Source organism: Anthonomus grandis, chromosome 22 (assembly GCF_022605725.1).
Source record: "Anthonomus grandis grandis chromosome 22, icAntGran1.3, whole genome shotgun sequence".
NCBI lineage: Eukaryota > Metazoa > Arthropoda > Insecta > Coleoptera > Curculionidae > Anthonomus > Anthonomus grandis.
In genome coordinates, this window is record NC_065567.1 from 14,192,666 (window position 1) to 14,217,830 (window position 25,165).

A 25,165-nucleotide genomic window follows, 5' to 3' on the forward strand; every position below is an offset into this window, starting at 1 on the left:
TTTTGATTGCGAAGAAAATAAACAAACAGGCCAACAGTTTTTACTACACCGGGCAATTTATTAAAAAGGCAAAGTCTTTCGTAAAACAAAAAGTGTTGTAATGCTGATATTCTTTTCTGTTCCATATTAAAGCTTTCTTTAGATCGAATGGTATAATTATGCAACTGCAGTCTTCTTTTTAGATAAACATTCAGATACTCTGGCATTAAATTATTTTCAATATAACATAGAAAGATTTGCCTTTTTTATGTCTTGCTTAACATTTAGCCAATTTAAAGAATTTAACATGTCTTTAATCGGCATATATTTATTACAATTCAATAATACACGCATTATTTTTCTTTTGCTATATTTGTAGTTTATCTACTTCTTCTCTGTTGCAAGAAATCAATAATGTCAGTAAGCAGTAAATAATAAATCAGTTTTATAAATTAACATTTTGGACCACCTAGAAAGAATATGATATTCTACTTCTTTCCCTATTTTTTTACACAAATAATTTACATGTATTGAAATGTTTAACTGTGGGTCGAAGATCACACCCAAATATTTCATTTCAACAAACAAGCTCTATAGGGGAGCCATTTATAAATAATGATAATCCTAAATCAAAAAAATATTTACAATTTATCGCTGAACCTACTAGCTACCATACATTACATCTTTCAAGAATTAAGTTTTAATCTATTTTTACATAGCCAACATCATACAACACATTAAGCTCTCTATTTAATAAATTTATAGTTTCTCGATAATATTTTCCAGAGACGGATATGAAGCTATCCTCTGCAAATAAGTATATAAAACAATTCTTTAATATCCTATTCAGGTCGTTTATATAGACAATAAATAATAGGGGTCCCAAAACACTTTCTTGGGGTATAAACAGTAAACTTATTTTTTTGAGACACTCTAGGTTCTATTTTTGTCCTTTGAAACCTATCCGTCAGGTAATTATCCAACTTAAAGCATAATCAACATTCCACAAAGTACTTTTTTTTAAAGAGTTTTACGATCATTACTTTCGAATGTATGCTTAACATCCACAAATACACCAATAGTTATTTCATCATTTCATTCTATTTGCACAGACACACTGGATTGCTGATTCACAAGAGAGATTCACTGAGTCATTGATTGTCCTTCAAACAACAGATAATGTTTATGAATATATTCTCTTAACTGATTACAAATACTAGTTTCTAAAATCTGATATACAGTTGGTAGGAGATTTATAGGCCTAACGTCGGAAGGAACAGTTGGTTTATTCACTTTGGGAATCGGATTATAACACTAGTTTTTAAGTGTATATCCAATCACCCTGAATAGTTGTTTTACGAGTTTAACATTTTTTAACAGTCATCACTTGCGAGTCTTTATTTTTAAACCATAAACAATGTGTTTCATTTCACTCGAGTGTGAGAGGTACAACTTCATTTTTATATTTTTTATAGTTTTCCCTATCTGCTTGTTGTTTTGTTATAGAGAATGTTTTGTAAGCCTTGTCTCTTGTTTGTTGTAGCTGTTTAACATCTCGATTCATTTACAGAGTCTTTTCAGGATTAATTTTCATTATAGGTGTACATTTATCTAAAACTGTTTCAATTTTAGTAATAAAATCTGAATAAATAAGATATACATTTACAGAGGTGTAACTCAACTTTTTAATATTGTTTCATGTAATTATTATCTTGAAAAAAGAAGTTGTAAATCAATATTATTATTGAACAAAAAAATATATAAGTTCTTATATTCGTTTCATTTGTTGTACCTTAAAGTCCCAAAACCTTTCAAAGAGTATCGTGCTAATTTTATTCGGGAAAATATACCAACGATCGCCTATTTGTTTTCCATGCTTTCTTGTGCCAGTTTCCCTTCTCCAGTCTCCCCCACTCCTGAGCATTAAGCCGCTGCAAAAGCTTATCCTATCGACTGATAAAAACCCAATTGTAAAGACTGCGATAAAGTTGATTTCAAATCCACTCTCGAAATCCGTAGGGTTTTACCAAAAATATATCTTGTACTGATGTGGTGTTAAAATTTTATACTCTGACTTTAATGTTTTGAGTGAAATCTTAATACAGCGTAATAATTTTTAAATACGGATCTGTGTTAATGACTACTGGACATTCGAATTGGAATATGTAGCAATTCGTATAAGTATGAGGAGGTTAGGGGAGGAAAACTAAAAGGGGGATAAAAACACTCGAGAAGCGAGAAGAATTGATGCCGAATGTATCTAACGACCGGCACGAGGCGTTAGGGTCCCCGAAATGTGCCGAAACATAAAAAACTGCTTTTATTTTCTTATATTCTTATTATTTATGATAATACGTTTCGGGGTTTCCTTGAGGAAAAAGTCTAGCAGTTTATATTACACACGATCGGTTCTACGAAATTTTTCTCCCGCTCTGCCCAAGATTTTATTTTCGCTTTCGGCTTTTTTGCTGAGGTGGTATATTAGCTTTTGTTATGGATCTGGAAATATGTTTTGTTTTTTATTAAAGTTTTTGACTTTTTTATTTTTTTTAATGAAAAAGTTTTACTTGACTTTTTTTTGTATATAATTTAAAATTACAAAGAAAAAACGCGTTAAAGTCTTGCGCAAGCGCTGTATAGAATATGGAATTTTTTTATAATGTTAGAATCCACCTATTTTCTTCTGCTTACTTCTTCTCCTACCTAAAGACCCAAATAATTCTCTCTAGTTTTATCAATTCAAGAACAAGTTTTATCCTCCACACATTTCACTTCATATCTTGAATTAATTACTATTTTGTATATTATAGTTATCGATGTTTTTCTTCCAATTCTAAATAAGATCATAATAACCATATGCAAAATGAACTAAAAAGTGTCGAAACTAAACTTGAAATTAAATTTATTTTTTGTTCAATTATTTATTGATATAAATTGTTAATGTATTTTAATTTGGTCTACGATATATGCACAAGTTAAAATTATTTTGGCAATTTTTCTTACGTCTAATTCAAATTAAAAACTTTGTTTTATTGTTCTAAAATAGAAGTATAAGGTACTTTTTAAAAATAATTAACTACCACTCTAAAATTGTACTGTGGCAAAAATAAAATGAAAATACTAAAAGTTAAAGGGACTAGCAAGTAATTTTATACATTCAGTAGTTGCAAGTGAGGAAAAGGAAAATGAGCTGAATTTTAATCGAGAGAAATAAATTAGAAAGGCAAGTGCGCCTGTAAATGAAGTATTGCTGATTTGTGGCACAGACCTATTGAAAGAAGTGGGGAACAAATCGAATGGGTCGGCCAGAACCGCGCGGTTGGGGTTTGGGAGACTCTCTAACAAATAAAAAGTATAAAAACATAAATTAAAGAAAAAAGAGCAATGAAAAGATCTCGGATCGCACCATTTACATTCATGGAGAGTCGTCAATGGGGTTGCAACGCTATTTGCAATTACGAGGTTTCTTCCCCATCAAGGCTTTGCCACGTTGCCGCTACGGAAATACCTAATTATCTTTTCGTATTTCTAAACCTTCTTTTGCATAACATTTAAACTTAATTTTGCTGAAATAACTACTTTAGGCGTCGGATATATTGCTTGATTTTTGAAGCGTTTTGACGATTTTTTTTCTTTCGGAAATTGAATTTTTCAAATTAGACTATTCTATTGATAAGAAATAAAATGGTTTTTTCCATAGCTGAGCTTTTTTTAATGCAGAGCTTAACAAAATAACAATAATAATAATAATACTATTAAACATACTAACATATTGTTACCACCTAAAATTAACATAATAATAATAATAATAAATCATTTTATTGTTTTAAAATATTGACATATTAATATTAATACTAAATACATATACATATTAACGTCAATAGATAAAAAGTTGCCTACTACTTTGATTCTGTTAGACTTTTCGAAAGCGTTTGACACGATCAATCACGAACTTTTATTGGCGAAACTGAAATTTTATGGAGTTCTGGATGGTTCGGTAATGTTGATTAAATCATATCTTCATAACAGATTTCAAAAAATATTTTCAAATAATTCTTTTTCCGAAGAAGCTAGAATTTTATCAGGCGTACCTCAAGGGTCAATCCTGGGACCATTATTATTCATAATCTACACCTCAGATATACTTAAATCATTAAAGTACTGTAAACTGAGAGCTTTTGCCGATGATACCCAGGTTTATCTTCACTTCAATCATCAGGATTATTTGCATGCATCTTCTTTAATAAACCATGACCTGAATTTACTTAACCAGCTTTCTTCTTGCCATAATCTAAAACTTAACCCTCTTAAATCAAATGTTAAGATTTTTGGACCTAATAAAGATTTTCTTAAAAATAATTTAAATATCTTATTAAATGATGTTCCACTTCCCAAGATGGATCGTGCAAAAAATTTAGGCATTGTCCTGCATACTGAGTTGAGGTTTCGTGAATATGTTAAATTGTTAATTCAGAAATCATTTTTATCGTTGAAAATTTTATATAATAGTCGTCAGGTTCTTAGTTTTCATTTGAGAAAAATGCTTTGTGAGTCTCTGGTCCTGTCCAACTTCAACTACTGTAATTTTATTTATGGTCCTTGCTTAGACATTGCAGATAAAAATCGTATTCAGAAAGTTCAAAATGCTTGCTCACGACTAATATTTGGATTACGAAAATACGATCACATTTCACACACATTTAAAGAGCTTAACTGGTTGAGGATGGACAGGCGCAGAGAGTTACACTTAGGTAATTTTTTATTTAAAGTTTTATTAAACCCCTCTGTTCCCTCCACTTTACGGAATAAATTTGTTCCTAGTTTAAACGTTCACATAAGAGTGATCCGATTTCCAGAGAGGATGACACTTCCTCGTCATTCGACTGCAATGTTTCAACGTTCTTTTACATACAGTGCCATTAAACTCTACAATAACCTACCAACTGAATTGTCAACTTTAGATCAGAAGTCATTTAAATCAAAGTTTAAGAAATATCTTTTACATTTAACCTTCAACCCGTAATTTAGGCCTTTAATTATTTATTTTATTTTTGGCAATTTTTTATATTTAGCTATTTAATATTTATTTCAATTATATATATATTGTTCTTTATTTGAGTATTTAATGAATTTAAATTATAACATTTATTATTATTATTATTATTATTATTATAAAAGGCTGTATATATCTAGCAGGCTGTTAAAGCCTGAGTTACAACACATGCACCAAGAAATAAAAAGATAAATGCAAAAACTGGTCGGCACACCAACTAACGTATTAAATAACGTATTAAACTTGGAAATTGCAGCCATTATTTAAGAAGTAGAAGTATATATATCACAGAAAACAGAAATGTAGTTAAAGTTCGTTGTGATCAAGTAAATAGGAGATTTTTTACCAATATGAGTTCGTATTGTCTGATACTAAAAAATTTCCTCTAATCGTTTTCGAGTGATGTTCGAAAATTGATAAAAGGAATCAACAAGGTTATGAACTATTTTATACAAGACGTTTAGAGAGATAAGGATTCTTTTAAATTTTAGTGATGAAATACTAAATAGTGATAGCAGTATTAAACCCCTCTGGATAGACACTGGTTAAGATACAAACATTTTGGAATCTCATTTGAACACTCTCCAGTGCAGTAACTTAAACGTGATAGATAGGATACTAACTTAAACAACAATACCCAAGTTTTGAACGAATTTAAGAATAATTCAGTGCCTTTTGCCGATGCAACACTATCAAATAGCTTATAATTGCTTATTATCAACCCCGAAAACTCTTCTAGCAGACGAACCTTGGTTGACAATCAAAGGTAACACGTAAGTCAGTTATATTTTCAGTATGATTCAATAATTCAAGACCAATATGATAATGTTAGCTTTTATGGCTTAAGTTGGATAAGGGGTCAATTAAAATACAAGCTCTTTAAAACTGTTTTCTTTTATTGCCAACGTTTTGGCAAATACTAATGATCATAAATAAAATATTATTTTTGTTGCTATATACCAGCAGTTTGATATCCTCGAAAACTAATAAACAAAATGGAATAGTCAAAAAAATACAGCTATGTTATGACTTTACCTTTAGAGGTTATTAGTTCTAGTTTATTTTTATCATATCAATTGTGCAGAATACTAATTTACTTTTGTATAAAGGCGCAATCGTTCATCCTATTAATCCTTACATAGAGCTTTAGGTCATCAGCAAACAGTAAGTTATAACATCCAAGAGCACTAGAGAGATTGTTAATAAAAACAAGAACAGTAGTGGACCTAGATTCCCCTAGCTTCATCTGACCCTGGGGGCACACCAGATGAAGCCGTGTATGATTCTGATATGAAACTTACATGGATACAAATTGAAGCCTTGATGTAAGATAAGATTTAAATAACAGGACAAGTGGTTTGCTAAAACGGAAAGAGCATATTTTTTTTAGCAAAATCACGTGACTTATTCGATCGAAGGCCTTTGAAAAAACATATTGACCTGTGTGCACCACGTTCACCTGACCAAAATAATCAATGGTATCACTGAGATATCAATTTTCACAATAATGCTCTGTTATAGTTCAGAGATATTAGTTTTATTTAAACAGCCCACTAAATTTGAATATAGTGATGTATTATCAGAGTCAACACAACTTCTTGGAGTAATGAATTATCATGTGCAATGGCATTTATAATATAACCAAAAAGATGTTCTTGACATGTGATTTCTAAATATAAAGCATTTGGAAATAATATCTACTTTATCCATTTTTTAATTTAAAATGAAAAATGAATCCCAGAAGTTTAACGCAAAATTTGAGAAATTATTCCTCTAGTAATTTTTATTTAGTCTACTTTAAAAAAGAACACAAAGAAAAATATAATTTTTTTCTAATGAACGGCAAAAAAATCAATTCAAAGTCCGGTTCTGTCCACGTGGCTCTTATACGCATTTGAAATTGTAAATAAGTGTCGATGGTCCTATGGTCACTTTATCGCTGTCAGTGGAAATAGACGCAAAAAAAGAACAGTCGTAATCAAATAAATGACGCCTATAGTGGGCCATTTGAATTATTGCATTTTCCTACCCGAAGCCTTGATTTCTCTAAAGGGCATTACAAAATCATATTTAAACAAACATAAATAAATAGAACGCTTTTAAGAATCTCAACTTAAATGGCATCGATTGTCTGTTTACCTAAATAACAAATTAATTCCGAATAGAGGGTGACCGTTTTCTTTATTTAGGATAAAAGCTCTTAGTATAGGATTCTAAAACTTTAATAAACCTACCCTTGTTTATTTGAACGACTGCAGTGCCGCACATAAAAAATTATTCCAGGAAAAATAAATGCGATTATTATATTTTTTCGGCGACTGAACTGCACAAATAAAGGCGTAATGGTGTAATTATTTTATGGGGCATAACTAACGAAAGCTGCTACCCCTGAGAGTCAAGTAGCAGTAGATATGTCTCCCCTGTTTGCCTTAAATTATATTTAAGTTGTTTTGTTATTTATGTGGATTCATATTGCAGTTGACTTTGTGAACTATATTTTTCTCGATTTGGATATTATTTTTAAATAATTATTAGTTTATTTATTGGTAAATTGGTAAAATTGGTGAATTTTTATTCTTGAAACCCTTTAGTTATTGGAATACTAATACAATTTTGCGGTAAATATTATTGTTTAATTTCATTACCACTATGACGTAAAAGTCAGAATAAACAATAACAAACATCAGATTTATTAAATACTATGAGGGTACTAATAAGTGCGAATCTCATTTTTTTATATTAATATCCTTATTCTTTTTCGACCTTTTAATTACTTACTTTACTTTAAATAAATCGATAGGAACTGTTAAAAAACAATTTAGAGATAATTTTAGGTCTGATTTTTTGGAGGACTGATTTGTTTAACATTTTTCTCTATATTTAATTAGCTTTCCGATATTCTTTTTCCTAAATATTGGATAAATATATAAATGGGGTATTTTATATTTCAGGCAAAGGTCTGAATTTTTCTCTAACCATAACTGTGAAAGCTTTTTTATTTTGCGTTTTGAAATTATTTATTCCGTAATGTGTCATACAATAAAATTAAATTTATTGAATAAAATAGAGATATACCTTTAATTATAAATTTATGGAATATCATATTTACATATAATCTACATCAACGACACTAGAATAATACATGCAGGCATCCAAAGCAATAAAGATTTTACAATTTATATCGATTCACATAACTCGTATTACATTATTTAAACGACAACCGTAACAAAAGAACTTCATGGGTAACCTAACTTCTAAACTTTATTTAATATAGATAGATAGACTAGATAGAAGATATTAAGATTTAATTAATAGACAGTATATCCAAATAACGAGGCAGTATTGAATTTGTTCCTAACATACTGGAAAAATAGAAAGAACATTTTATAGTAAGACTTGTGATATTAAAAACATATTAGTAAGAGTACATTTTTACATCATGAACATTTCTGAGGCACTTTATTAGGATGTTCCTACAAAACAAATGTATATTTTCATCTCTCAGTATGTATTTATTATCAATACTATTACTGATACATACTAGAAATATTTTTTAAGGAAAAATTTATTATTAATATACTTAAATTTATTGTTTCTTATTTTTTCCTATATTAACTAAGCCTTCAATAACTGATTTTTATCAATATTTAAACAAATATTTGAAAATATTTTTCCTGTATGTCGAACATAAGCGGCAGACGAAAAAAATTATTTTTATTAGTAGGAAAAAATATATCTTGAAAAATTCTTGATGTAATTATTGAAAAAGGAAAAACTTCATTCCATAATCGGTTAAAATCGCCCATCTAAATTTCGTCGATCTGAAAAGGTAAATAATTTAAACAAATAGTGTGTTCTCTTTTTACTTCTATACCGTGGTGTCTAATAGTTACCCTCTAAAACTCAAATTAAGGTATTCAGGCCTTAAAAGATAAATTATTCAAAGAATTATGAATTGACAAGTAATTTGAAATTAAATCAAATTGATAATGGTACAAGAATATAACGGAAGTATACGGACTTTAAAACTACACTCTGCACTCGTAGAACTGTTCGCCTCTCCTAACAGCTCATGTTATTGTTGTTGTATTTCATTATTGAGTATCAGTATTGTAGTTTTCAGTAGTTATTGGTGTCACTGAGTTGTGGTTGATACTTATAATTAGTATATAGTTAGGAAGCTTCTTCTAGAGGTAATATTTCACTAATTATTTATATGCAGTCCGCATCTCCGACTTGTAATTTAAAGTTGACAGATTTCTGTATTATAATGACACATTTCTAAATCGCCTAAAACCTAAGGTTGGTTTTTAATATCTTAATATTCTTGATTTTGTCGAAAAGAGTATAAGCTATCCTAAGTGTCAACAGATCACCTACACGTATGTATTTTAAAGCTAAAATATGAAATGTTAAAGAAGTTCCAATTTATGTCAAAGTAAGCTGAAAGTGTTTAGCCTCAGATGTGCGAAAATGCTAAATCCATAAAATCAAAAAAAATTCTATCTAAAAAAGTCTTTTCAGTAAATTTAAATGTTTTAGTTTATATAATATATTATTATTAGATTACTTATATCAACCAACATACCTTTAATATAATATTTTTCAATATTATAGTGCAAGTATTTTCATTTATTTTAGGACGATGGAACTATGGATCAGGACATGATAGACGGGGATGGTGCTATTAACCTTTCTACATCGCAAAGGCCATCTGCTTCAACCACTCCAAATGACAGTGTCCATCAAGATGATGTCGAACAGGTAAATTATAAGTTAAAAATAATTCAAATATTATTATTTCCGCTGTGCGTCTAAAGAAAAAAAGTTTCACACTAAAACTCTTGCGAAACAACACATGGTGCAAATAGCCGAAAAGGGCCTGGAACGCCTCAGATGAATATCGATTACCCTCAGTAAAAAGTCGACCATAAAATTTATTATCTTTAGGTGTGACAACGATTGAAAAACGTCCCTTTACGCTAAACTAGTAGAAAAATAGGATAAAACGTTTCTAATAAAAAATTATAAATTGATAGAATGTTATTTATTTAGTTAGCAAATTTTATTTTCTTTTTATGGTATGGCTTTTATATCATTAGTACGTTTTGCAATATATTGACAATATTGTAAATAAGATATGTATGAACCTACTTACCAAAACGAGTTTTCAAAAAACAAATTCTAAGTAATTTTATAAATTATATCTAAATCTGATCATATCGCCTTTAAGATCACTAAAAGATGCTTAATGTTTTGAATTTCGGTTTATTTGATCTCTTTTTTATATACCTAGGGCCAAGGAATTACTAATATTTAAAAAATATATATATTAATAAGGAATCTGTACCACTTTAACTCTAAAAAGAGCAATCTTACATGTTGGAATGGTTGTTTAATATGGAATTGTTTTTAAGTTTGATCAACCGTTTCACTCAATAGTTTTATAAAGAAAAACCATACTTCTGGCATATCTATTTAACATTTTGATCAGTGTCATGGGTTTCAGGTCTGTCTGTGTTTCTCGGGGCCTTCATTCTATATTTCCTCACTTTTATGTATCTGTTACTTGTCCTATATCCCTACCATAGGTACATGAACACTCGTAGTTTAATATTTACATCAGTATTATTTTTACTATAGCTTATACGTTGTTGTCTTCCTTTATCAATTTTAATATTTCATGTTTCCTTCCATTCATCATTATTTTTAGTTGCTTGAAACGAATTGTTTTGTATTATCTTTTTTATGATTTTTGTTATCTTTAATGTATGTGTTCTCTTTATTGTTGATCTTATCTTAAAGAAGTGAACCTCGATTCTTAGAGACGTCCTCAATTTCCGTTTTTTATAACTTATCAACTTATAAATGAATCTTTAGCTACAAAAATTGAGTTTTTTCATAACATTTTTAAGTACGATATTTGATATTTAGGCCTCCTTGAAGTGAATGCGATTTACTTAAAATCAATTCTATAAAAAATCACAGTATCTATTTTATTTAAAATTCTTATAAAAAAGCTTTTTGCATGCAATTAAAATCTACATTGTTACTCTTAGAAATCGAAGATTGATAATGGAGGGACTACGTATATAAAGTCGCAAAAACTTAATATTCGTTTTTTCCAATTCGTAAGGATTTTCTCCGTTGGCAGCTCCTTTAGAATATAAATCTGTTTCACTAACAAAAGGCTAAAGACCGGAGTTCACGAATGGCACCCAGTCTTAAGTCGTCTCAAACTTCGACATAATTTCACACGCCGCTTGACTTATTTATCTTTTAGAAATTGGTCTTGATTCTCGCCTCGCATCCCGTCTGCTACTGCTGCTACTTCTACTACTACTTGCTTTAGGTGTAGTCGCCTGCCTCGCCTCTCGAATTTCCTTTTCTATTTTCTTACTTACGTTGAAATGAAATATTTTCATGGAATAATGAGTAGATTCGTGGAAAAAGATTTTGTTTAAACTTTAAAAGCCTCGACAGTCTTATAATAATTTAAGAATTGTATTTTTAATTTTTAACTCAACTTTGTCGTGATGTTGCTTGCTTTTAACGTATTTTTAAATTATATATAGGAAAATCACATATTTTTCATTCACTTTTCAGTTTCAGTTATGATTTTTAGGGGCATATTTGTAATAAGTTTTGAACGTATCTATTTTGAGAAAATCACCTCCTATTAATTATACCTGATTAATGGGAAAAGAAAATTACCAGTTCAGCAGAACAAAATAAAAAGTGTTAAAAAGCAGACGGCAACCTGCAAACTTAAGCGGCTAAGTCCCCCGAATATCATGCCAAAGCAAAAAAGTCCCGGTATCTTTTAATCTGACATTTATCGTCGCTGTCACAGGAAGCGTTAATACTTCTTTGGCAAAATGAAAAAAACGGCGTCCCAACAAAAGAAAACAGAAAGGGTCAAAAATGCAACGTGTTCAAAATTATTTGCTTACTTCCAATTCAAAGTGGATTAGCGAAGATAAAAGCCGGCTTTAGCAGGAGGTGGTAGAAGAGCGCGGGGAGGAGCGCTGCCACGAGGGTAGCGAAGTTTAGAGGGAATTTATCGACGACACGTTCCGTTTCTAAAATATATCGAGTAATTACCGGAATTACTTTGTAGGATTCCGCGGGCGTGATTGTGTTCCGCCCATTTTTTTTATCATATTTTAGCAGCTTTTCGGCTTTCCCTCTTTTACTATTTATGATTATATATTCAGATAACCACTTTCATCATACAATACAAAATATATTAATTTTTTATTTAATTCTGCAACAGTGTCAAGGTGGAAATGAAGTCACAAACACGCTACAGTAGAACTGAGCTGATTTTTTGCTTTAAGTAAAGACATAGTCGCTTAAACCCTTTCCTTTCTATAATGATTTTAGTACTGAGGTGCTTAGAAATATCAGTTTAGATTCAATACATTTTAAAAAGAGTAGCTACACCCAGGATATATTAATCATGATGCAAAAATGCAAAAATTATCCTTTGTTACTGGTAAAGAGAAATTATACTTTTAAGAAGATCGGCAGATCACTCAGTCATTTCGTGAATCTTCTTCTTCTCCTTCCGCTGGATCTAGTAATGGAGAGTTGCGATCATTTCTCACCATTATTTTGTGTCTGATGGTGTGAATTAATTCTCCGATAGCTCCTATTTTCGTCCAATATTTGATGGAGCAACGATATCCTCTTTCCGTCTAAATCCATTATTCTCTTAATTTTTCCTTCTATTAGTAGTTGGCAAATGGTACTTTTCGATGCGTAAAACATGTCTCAGGTATGCTGTCCTACATTTTATCATGCCCAGCAATACGCGTTCTCTTCCTATTTTCGTAAAACGTCCTCGTTGATTTTTCCGGCTGTCCATTTCAAGATTCTTCGATTACCACATTATAAATGCTTCCAGCCCATTCACTGAGCTCACCGTGCTTAAAGGCGTTTTTGAATCTTTTGAATGAGCTTTTCGCTTTTTCTATACGTCATTTGATTTCTACATCTGAAGACCAGTTTTCACATAGCCAACCCCGCAGATAGTTAAACAATTTAATTTTGTGAATAAACAATTAGCCAAACCTGGTAGCACCGTGGGCATAGTGTTCACGATGCGATCATGTGGTCTCAGGTTCGAATCCTGGCATGGGCATGGTTGTTTGTGTTTGTCTTACAAAAACAAAATACTCGTGGTTCGGAACCCACGTTGAACTGGAGGTCCATAATAAACAACAAGATTGGGCGGCCGTCGAAATACGACGCGAGTCCATTGTAGTTGAGGAAGAAGAAGAAGAATAAACAATTATATAAATCTGCTATGTAATGTTTCATAGCTGAAGATAATATGCTTGTTTTTTATAAAAATACCAATTTAATGCAGAAATTTCCAATTCATTAGATATCTTCTAAAAATCTAATGATTAATCAAGTAATATTTAGATTCAGGATTACGAAAATAATTGGATAAATAGCTATTTCGTCAAATTATTGCTTCAAAGCTTGACCTAGCACTATTTTAGCGTTCTATTTCCTTTATTATCTAATGTTTTATAATTCGAAAATATTTGGTGGTTTTGGATATTGCTGCTTGCTACAAGTATGTTAATTTAGTTTGTGTGGTGCAAACATTAATTCTAAATATGCATTAACTGTCAAGTTTAAAAAGGTACAATCTTGGCTTTAAAATTATCAAATCATCAATATAATAGCGAATAGAATTATTCTTAAGGTCGTTATAATGATGTAAATTAAAAGGTATAATAATGAATAAACATATAATTAACGCAAGAGAATATAACTTTAGTATATCTATTACAAAAGGACATATCCTGAAGAAACTAAATAGGAGTGGAATAGGTTGATGGAGAAAATGTATGATTCAATGCTGCATAAAATAAACATAAAGTAATTTTTCAAAATTATTTTATGATTAATTTTGACCTAAAAATGTCTTGACTTGACTTTTGACTAATCAAGACAATTCACAGTTGATGCGAGGTTGCGTAGTGCTGAGGGTGCTATCATGCTCAGCGTGTATAGGGAACTAGGCAAGCATAAACATACATAGACAGTTGTTGAAAGAAGAGGTTTTTTTTTTTAAACCGTATATAGTTAGAAAGTAATTTTTTTAAATATTTAAAACTGTTTCGCTATCTAAATTGGGTTTCTAGTAGATACGTGAAAGAAAAAACTATATCCGTTAACCATTATTATAACTGACACTTAATGCTGACTTAATGAATTAAATTTCGTCTATTTGACCAATTGTATTAATACAATTAAAATTACATTAACGGTTCGTTAGTGGTAGAGCCGCTGTCTCCTGAAAATCCTGAATACGCAAAAGAGAAACTGGGGGGCCAGGAAAAAGGCCGAAGTAAAGAGAAGAGAGCAGAAATGGGCACTGAGTTAAGTTAAACACGATGGTCAGTAGATAATTTATTCGGTCAGTTTATCGATTTAAACGGGCTGATGGCATTTAAATTATTTCCTATTAAAGGCTGCTGACAGCGTTTCTTTGGATTGTCGATTCCTATGAGTAAGGGCAATTGTACAGGAACGTACTATGTCAAATTTTGTATTATTAAATGTGCTTCTTAAACAATGTTTCAATTCTTAAACAATTATCCTGTGTTCTAGAAGTAAATCCTATATCAAATAATTTTAAAGTCTATAATGTTATTTATGTGAATTTTGATATTATGGTTAAATACTATAAAAGTACTTCCCAACTTATTATATTTATTATATATACTTTGTTTACTCTTTTATTCTTCATCAGCTTTAATTAGGTTACACCTAGTTAAGGTTAATGGAGTCTTTTTCTTTCATCTTGGTCCTGGATTTTTTTCTGAAACTACTAAGTATTATTGATTCTTATAGTTTTTATATTTATTGTGCTATATATGTACTGCATTTGCATGTTCCGATAAAACTTTCTCGAATAAATATGTTTATGTGTTAACGTTATCTGCAAATAAGTTCAATTTTATATATTTTTTATCATGATATCTTTTAGGTATGTATATGTTAAACAAATAGGTGATGATGCACATCTCTATGACCTTCTTCTTCTGATTTTATATTTTGCATCCTATCCCTCTTTATTTTGTGTACCAAAGCTTCTTTCTATATGGTCTCCGAACCCATTTTGTTCCAAATCAAGAGTAATTCTGAACTTACATGAAAGAGCTAGAGAGCTTCTTATTAACTTCTAGATTTATGATTATTTTAAAGACAAGGATTAGTAAAAATAACCTGCACTACTTTGTAATTTTTACTAAATTTATTTACAACCTTTTTACTCACGTCAAACTAGTTTCGGTCAAATATATTTCAAATTAAAAAAAAAAAAAACATGTTTTATCGAAATATTAATATATGTATTACTTTTTACCGCGCAAGGCGACTACTTTTTGAAGCTTTTCCCATTTTATGACAAATAATTTTGTTTGCATGAAGTTTGCCAAGTTTTGTGATGTATATGATTTAACGATAAACAAATGTATATTAACTTGCTAATTGAAATTTTTAGTAGCCAATCGAGTTTATGGGTAATATTTCTTTAAATGAAAATATCCAGATTCGCCAAACGATCGCGGTATAAGTTTATTGAAAACTGCGGCAACTAATCAATTAAGTTATGCTTTGAAAATAATATAAATTATGTATTATATCTCTACCATATTTAGTACCTTTCTCGTTAATTTTTTTAAGCAACATGCTTTTATAGTTATTTTAGGCAGATAATATATTTATATAATGAAAAGTATTTCATATGTATATATTATTTTGCAAGTAGGTATATATTTTTATTTTTTTAATTGCACAAATATTTAATACTGTTTCACCTTATCTGTTCTGCTTCTATACATATCTTAAAATGTTAAACATTATAATAATAAAAATCCATCCCTGTACTAGATGGATTTTTTGTCGTCCTTTACAATTTAGTTGAAGGCGAATAAGTGGCATCGGTTTGGCCATTAGCGCGATGTCCATTTGGGCTCTCGAGTCTTGCACTGCACGGTCAGCACTTCTATGCGATCCCAACGATGCTCCTATCACCAGTAGCGGCTCCAGTTAAGAATTTTAGTAAGATTTGGGATGAAAACCTAATTATATATATTTATTTAAAAAACATAACGTTTTTTGAATTCTATTGGACACGATGCGATTGGATATTTGTTACTCAATATTTATTAATTATTATGAAAATGGAGAATCAAAATAAATATCGAGTCATAACTTTTAAATCTGGGTAAAACTAATTTGAGTTAGTTGAGTTAGTCACTCTGATAAAATGCACATGGAACATTTTCATATCATTGCGCTGATAATTTAGTAACGATCACAAATTACATATTATGTACATTTACTTTTGAGATTTAGAACTAAATGGAAACATAATAAGGAATATAAAATGTGTATGTCATTTTACCGTAAAATTCACGTAGAAGCTTATATAGTGTATTATCTAAAAATAAATTTAAAATTGGGATTTTTGCTTGAGGAAATTGATTTAGTTTTATAACGGGACTTATTCTATATACCATTTTGTCTGGATACTTTATGTCAAAAACAAGACACTTTTAATTCTTAATTGGAATATTACAAGACTTTCACTTGACTCGCATTGACTCTATCATTAAACTGTTTCCAAAATCAACAAAACTGATTAAAGTGATACGATATGTGAGAACAGAGACCCATAATTTCAAGCGAACAGTCAAAGCAATCAAGTACAAATTGTTTGGAAATATCAAACTACCATGATTTACAATAAAACAACCCAAATTGAGTCCGTCAAACAGGATAAATTACTAAGATTTAGACCCTATAGGTAAAAATATATATATGATTTCATTCTGTTACAAAACAAAGGTAAAAACACAAAGTCACGGTTTCATCAAATCCATATAATTTTTTTAAAAGAAATTTATTGATCTAGTCATGTCCCATTTGCTTAAGTCACCGCTTGACAGATTTATTGTTGATGATCTTTTAACACTCCTCAAGCTAGTACTTGATCAGAATTTTTTCGTTTTCAACAACAGGTTTTTTCGACAAGCTACTGGACTAGCAATAGGGTCTTGCCTCTCTCCTCTTCTCAGTGAGATTTTTATGCACCATTTGGAAAAAAGGATTGTCAATGGGAAGTTTGGTGCTTTTCTCACTGTATATAGGAGATACGTGGATGATATTTTTGTGGTATGGAATGGAAATGATCTGGAATTGGCGGACTTCCTCATTTCTATAAACTCTCTTTACGCAAATATCTCGTTTACCATTGAAGAAGAAAGAGATGGAAAGTTACCTTTTCTTGATGTTCTTATTTCAAAAAATACCAACAAACTTGAATTTGAGATCTACCGCAAACCCACCACTATGGACAGTGTCATCCAATACTCCTCAAACTTCCCTTATTCCTATAAATTTGCCTCTTTTAATTCTCTTTTCTATCGCCTTTTCAACATCCCCCTTTCTAGAGAAGCTTTCCTTGATGAACTAAATATAATTAAACATATTGCTTTTAATAATGGTTTTCCACTTGATATAATTAATCGCCTTTATTCTAAATTCTATAATAAATACAAACTTACTTACAACTTAATCCATCTTAATAATGAAAATAGTCATCTATTTAGATTAATGTCATTTTTTGGTAATATTTCTTTTCAGCTTGCAAAGTTTTTCAAGTCTACAAATCTTACAATTGCTTTTAAAACTACAAACAATTTAAAAAGTCAGCTAGTTAGTACAATAGATAAGGCAGATTTCTTTTCAAAATTAGGTGTATATTCATTAAGATGTAATGACTGTAATGCCATTTACATAGGGCAATCGGGGAGAAAAATTTCCACCAGAATAAAGGAACATACAAGTTTGGGGGACTGATATAGGGATACTGACTTGATCGAAACTAAATCGGCGTTTGCAAATCATTTATTGGCCTCCTCACATGGTTTTTCTTTAACTCAGGGAGCGGATATTTTGCATGAGTGCTCAAAAGGCAAAAAACTGGACTTGTAATGGAAATAATTAAAGCTAAGAAGAGCCCTGTCCTTGTGTGTGTGAACGATATTTTCACGTTTGAACCTCACCTCATTTATAACAACCTCTCTTAAAAAGTATTTTCTTCTTTTTTTCTTTTTCGATTTTAGATATTTTTAGTTTTTATTGTTAAGATTGTTTACCTATATTCACACATATTAGTATAGTTCGGATTGTTCCCCATTTTTGATCATGTTACTTGGTGGCCTATGGGTTAGACGCGCGCCTGTGAATTTAAAGATTGCTGGATCGTTCCCCACTGGTGACATTTTACATTTTTACTTTTTTATTTTTTTAAGCATATATTTTTATCTATGGTGGGAATTGTTAACTTAACCTAGCTTTTCTTTTGTTGTTAGTTGTAATGTGATCTGTGTAGGTCTAGGTAATGAGTTTTATAAGCGTTCTTTTTGTGAAAAATATCTTAATGTATTTTTTAAGCCTGATGATGCTCCGATAGAAGCGAAACACATGTAGCTTAAAAAAAAAAATTATATGGATTTGATGAGACCGTGACTGTGTTTTTGCCTTTGTTTTGTTTTCGTTTGGTCTCTTAGAGAAAAAAATGGATGATACGTTTCTATTCATTCTGTTACTTTTCAGGTGAACTTTGTTCCGTGCCTGTTCATTGGCCACGCTTTTGCACATACTTTTATAGATGGTCAACGTACACCTTAAGGCCTTTTCCGGTCTCCTGATAATATCCAAAGGTCATTTCCCAAGGCAACTGTTGCCGACCTTTTTTCCAGGACACTTTTATATGGAAGAACAATAAGCCAATAACAATGGTTCTATTCAAGTATACGAGCTACTTTGCTTAGACTAAGCCATAATTCTTAAATAGGTTTTAATAGGTGACTAAATATTTCAATTATCTTTTCAAACTACGAATGTAGGGGGGTTCTGCGGATCTTATTGATTCCCAGCTTTGGCAGAGTAGTTAAAATACTGGTGACTCTTAAGTTTCTGCCTTGATCTGAGTGTATCTCTCTGGGAACACCACATCGACATATCCAGTTCTGTAATAGCACTTCAGCAGCTTTGGTTGCTTTTTGAAGTAAAATAGGATGAACCTCAGGTAACTTACTGAAGTAATTGATAGCTTCAAGTACATTCCAGAGATGTTTGTAGGAAAATTACCTATTACGTTAATGGTAGCTTGACCTTTTCAGCGAATATGTACACCAACAAGGTGTACATATCGCCCTCCCTCTGACCTGGGTTGTTGGGTCCTTGGCCGAGGCGCATTCCTTGCACTATCAGCAACATGACTGCACAGCAGTAAAACCTTTCTCTCTCTTTTGCTTAGGTCTTACTAACTCCAAAATATCCTCCTTCTACACCGCCATGGAAATTCAAAAACTACACTAGGGTGTACACTATGGTAGACTTAAACTTATCATGGAGATCACACCTTGAGTCATATAACGAATTCCCAAATAAAGAAATTCGTATAGTAAATTTTCATACTTTTATATTTCTAAGATATTGTCTATTTATTTACGAAAGACGAGAAAACCAATTTCAGCTTATCAAAATGCAGGTGATAAACGCTGTTATCGATTCCACGACGCCTTTTGTAACCGTCAAGAGCAAAGTCAAATTTTAATATTATTGGCCCACAGCGACTCACACAAGTGCATACAAAACTAGAGCGAAAGAGTGTTACGGTGTATGCGAGAAAAGATGGAGACTTTTCTTCATTTAAAATAGGATTAAAGGAAAAATATTTGCAGTGAATTACTTAAATTAAACTAATAATAAATATGGTCACGCGTTTTAATGAAAAACTATTAGGGAATATTACTCAATCAATTTTCTGATTGAGTAATAACATACAATATACAATAAACAACTACTTTCTTATTGTGTTAAAATATTGCCCTTTTAACTTACAAATTTTCAGCGATAGCGCAATGATCGATTTAATTTGTTTAGGCAGAAAAAGCAATCTTTTCTATTTCAAAACAAAATCTAGCATGGTGTCGGTAAAGTAAATAAGCTTACGTGGTATAATCCCAAGTTGATGAGAAGAAGCCGCGTGTTGGGGTAAAGGTATATAAACAGCAGTTATGATAAATATGCACGTTGGGGCGCGAAATTCTTTCTCCCGTGTAACCCCGGATTGGAAGCCTCGACTTCTATTTGATTTTTACCTTATTGGGGCTCTCCTGCCGGCTTAATATAAAAAAATAATGTTTCCACGTTCGATTTTGTTTCCTTCAATTTTATATTATATAAAAGGATCGAGTCGTTTAATTTTTTTTTTTAAATTTGATATTAAAATGTATATTATTACCTACCATTAATATTTTTAGAATATGTATATTATTCTACTACACATAAATTATGCACAAATTATGTCTGTAATGCCTTTTTTACGCTACATCAATTTGCGCATCTACAGAGGCAATTTGGGAGGGTATTTCTTTAAAGAATGATGTCTTTTATTCAAGTTATACGGTGTTTAAGATACGGAGGACTATTAATGCGTATACTGGATTTACTTTATCTAGATAAATGGTTGTGTGAGGTAAAATTCGAATTTGCTACAAAAGACGCATTAGCCCATAACAAATAGAAACGGTTTTAGAGAAGTCAGTTAAATAATACAAGCTCCTTAGAATTTTTATGATAAAATTTGTCGAGTTTTACTAATTAAAATGTTTAATTCTACAAATGGTATTTAAAAAGGTAATTCTTCATATAAAAAGTATTTTTAAAGTTTCATATTTCGCTACTTTTTTATTAGCTTACTTATTAATGTTGACAGTTTAATTATGGAAAAATCGTCTCCTTTTGGATTGTGCAAAACTGCTCCTAAGGCATTTAACTTTCGTATGGCAAATTTTCCTCTTCTATATGGATTAATCTTGAATATCGATTGGAAGCAATTGTTTGAATGCACATACGTTAATAAAGCCTGTGACATTTTGTATAACAATTAATAATGTTTTTAAAACCACTGTACCATTAAAAATAAATCGGAAACGAAGATATCCACCTTGGTACACTTCTGAGATCATTCGCTTAATTGAAAATAAAGAATTAGCTTACAAAAAATATAAAAAACACAAAACAAACTATTACTATGAAATATTTCGAAATGCTAGACTAACTCTTAAAACACTACTTGGTAGTACATTTCTAAATTATTTACGTCAATTACAAAATAATATCCTCGCTGACAGTTCTCAGTTTTGGACATACATACAGATGAAGAAGGGCGTCTCCAGAATACCAGGTGTGGTGAAAGATGGCAATAATGAGTTCTCGGATCCCAAGTCAATAGTCGAGGCTTTTACTAATTTCTTCCAGAACGTTTTTATTGATTCAGATGCAAGCAACTTTGTTCCTCATACTTTACTGCATAATCAAAACACAGTCTTAATTAATCCTGTTCAAGAGTCCGATATAATCGAAGCATCCAAAAAACTCAAAAACAGATTAACGTGTGGTACCGTTACACCTTTAGCGAAACCATTAGCTCACATTTTTAACTTATCCATTCAAACAGGTTTGTTTCCATCTTGTTGGAAGATCGCGCGAGTTATTCCAGTTTTTAAAAAGGGCGACAAGTCAGAACTTAGAAACTATAGACCGATATCAATTCTATGCAATTTTTCTAGGCTTTTTGAAATTTGTATACACAAACAATTACACGCAAAAGTAAGTACACTAATATCGCCCGATCAACATAGTTTTATGGAACGAAGATCATGTATCACCAATTTATGTTGTCTTTCCGAATACATATGTCAAGCCCTAAACAACAGAAGTCGATATTCTGTACATGGATTTTCAGAAGGCTTTCGATCAAGTAGATATCACTATTTTATTGATAAAACTTTATTATCTGGGTTGCTCTGAAAATGTATTAAAATTATTTTCTTCGTACCTTCTAGACCGAATGCAGTTTGTCGAAATCGACGGTTTTCGCTCCAATCAATACATCGTAAGATCTGGTGTCCCACAGGGTGCAAACTTGGGACCGCTTCTTTTTTTGTTGTTTATCAATGACCTTGCACTGACTATTTTATGTCTTAAACTGCTTTTTGCAGACGATTTAAAAATTTATAGAAAAATAGAAACCATATATGATTGCCAACTGCTTCAATCTGAACTAAATAATATATATGACTGGTTTCGGAATAACAGACTTTTTCTTAATGTGTCAAAGTGTTTTCAGGTAACTCTTCGTAGAAACAAAAATTTTATTCAGCATAATTATGAAATACAAAATTTTCCCTTGACTAGGTGTCTTCAAATTAAAGATTTGGGTGTTACTTTTGACCAAAATTTCAACTTTAAAAATCATATCCATAATACAGTTGTAGCAGCATCCAGATCTCTGGGTTTTATAATTAGAAATCCCGTTATTTATATCCCGAAATTCTAAGAAAAGATAATAAAATTTGTCTATTTTATCAATTCTGATATTATGATATGATAAATTGCTGTTATAAAGTCAATAAATAAAAATACGAATTTATCATAAAACTGATATACTTTAATTATTTTGGTTTACTTAGCGGTAGTATCCGATACCGGTTAAAAATATTCGAATGTTGATTTTGGTTAAAAATCCAGTGATTGGATAAAACTAAGAAATAAGGTATATGCAAAAGATGTTAAAAGTCAAAAATTTGACTTTTAACTTTTTGTGTAATTAAATGATCAAAAATAAGATAAAAAAATAACAAAAGAAATAGAAAAAATATGAAAATAATTATAATATACTTTACAATTATTCTTGTGAATTGATGTTCAAAGATTGTGAATAGAAGTAGTATTTGGTAAGTAATTTAGTCAGTTGTTCAAAAAAACAAATTGTCTTTAGGAATTGACCAGATTACCTACAAAAAAACACTTGTAATACAACGATGCTAACCAGTCGCTAATCGTAAAACAGACTGCAACCAAATATCTGCAACTAGTTTTATTATTTTTAAAAAATATTATGACGGAACGGAAAGATCAGATTATTATTAAACTTCCTTAGAACGAAGAATTGTAGTAGACCTAAGGGTAAAATGGCACACCTAGGCACACACACCTAAGGCAACTCCATTTATTCCACCTTTTCTTCTCCAATATATATCTGTTGAAAATTCCTGGACTTTAGCACTACCTAAGAAGTTCAAGCTACTGATAAAAAGCAAAGACCTAAATTTTATATTACAGAATTTTGCAAAAACTGCCGTATGATTTTCATTCTACAATGACGGCCATTAACATAAATATTTTATCTCGATTTTTTTGTACTGTTTAGTGTTTATACTGTATGTTCTTTCTTACATACTTTCAATATTCTTTTTTTCAATTCCTTCTTAACGAAAATTTGGCAACTAAGTAGGTAAAATATGTCATATCATTCATATGATGTGGCAACACATTCATATAAAGAATCCGGTTAAGGCCATCAAGCATACTTGCTTAATTTACTAATTTTATTATATTATTAGTTAAAAAAATTCTAAATTCTTCAAATACGTTCGCAAGAATGAAAGAGCTTCTATAAAAAGTGTTAGTAATGACAAATTTTGGAAGTTCGGAGACTCCAATAAAAAATTATGACGACACTGAACAAAACTACTAATATAAGATGACAGTGTCTTCTCATCCATTAAGTCGCGAATTGAGAATTTATGAGAAATATTGTAAAGAATTAATAGTTTTTAATTGAATAATACTGCAAAAATATGTCCACATATCCAATTTAAGTTCCTTATTATTTTAAATTGTCCTAAGCAAGCCTAACAGAATTTGTACTTAAGAGAAAAAATATATGTCCTGTTTTTCTTGATAATGTAAAGAAACTAGCCGATGGCCGTTTGGACGTCTTAGGGAGAATCTTTAGAAGAGTAGCTAAGGGCAAAATCGCAATAGGTTTTGATAGGATGATAGCTGACCATGGGACGTTTTAAGCCTTATAAGCATATCTGGTTTACGAACCAAATAATTTATTTACGTTAATAAAAAAGCATAATTATTTTAATATATGTAAGTACACATTTTTGTTTGATCTTTATATCAACACGTTTGCTTCGTTACGTCATTCTCCCCTATTTCTATGCAAAAATTGGTAATTTACAGCGTGAAGTGTCTTCAGACAGTTCTATATCCAGGTCTGTCCGTTCTTATTAAGCGCTGCCTAAAATAGAGCTATCCCACCCTTTCAATCGCCTGCTTGCACCACTTTCCAGCCCCTTCAAACCGCCCGCTTTTCCCCTCGCCTCTTTTGCCTCGCGCGTACTAATGCACTGGATTTTTCATCTTAATTAAAAGCGTTTTGGCCAGATGTCTCCAAATATAAAACGAACGGTAGAAGAAAACTTTTTGTTGTGGCCTTCGCATTTTATCTTATTAGTTTATTGTGCTTTAACTTATTAGAAGTTTAAATTATTATGATTATTTCTAATCATACTTTTTAAGATAAAATGAATAATTTATTTCACTTTAAAAAAATACTGAAACTTGTTTTCGATCCAGTTTTTTTACTAAAGGTTATTAGTTAAATATGTATTATTAGAAACATTCATTTAGTTAAATTGATGTATTGTTCAAACCATAGATTAACTTTACTTTAATTGGTTTGGGTGACCTTTTATGCATTGCATATAATAAATATGTAAATTCATAATAATTCTATAAATATATCGAAATAATTTTTATATATACAAGATACAGAGACAGTTTTATGTTCCTGTAACTAGAATCTATTGTATTTAAGTTTAATCCCATTAGGTGCATCAGTTGAACCATTACTATGTGGCTTACACAAAATGACAATCTTATAATTACTGCAAGACCATGACCTATTTATTAAATGATTTTTAATTTCATACTATATATGATGAGAGAATAAAAAATCAGTACTTGTACAAATAATATTCCTCATCAACACCAAAACTATAACTTCATTTTAAGGCGTAGCTTAATTTTAATATCTTATAGTTGTTTTAATTTGGCACTTGTATGTAGCACGCAATAGGGTCTTGGGCTTTTTTTGTTAACATTACCTTAAATGCACTTATTGATCTCATTTACAAATTAATTAATATGACTTAATATATTTCTTATTCG

The 25,165-nt window shown here is 30.6% G+C and overlaps 1 protein-coding gene across 4 annotated transcripts in view; it reads left to right on the forward strand.

Moving 5' to 3' along the window:
- The window catches only part of LOC126749156 (forkhead box protein P1-like), a 218,989-nt gene that overhangs the window by 114,626 nt on the left and 79,198 nt on the right, over nucleotides 1–25,165 (forward strand). For all 4 annotated transcript variants that reach the window (XM_050458826.1, XM_050458828.1, XM_050458827.1 and 1 more), the window contains exon 3: nucleotides 9,674–9,796. In XM_050458826.1, the coding sequence (XP_050314783.1) occupies nucleotides 9,686–9,796 (111 nt within the window). In that variant the 5' untranslated portion in view covers nucleotides 9,674–9,685. The remainder of the gene's footprint in view (nucleotides 1–9,673; nucleotides 9,797–25,165) is intronic.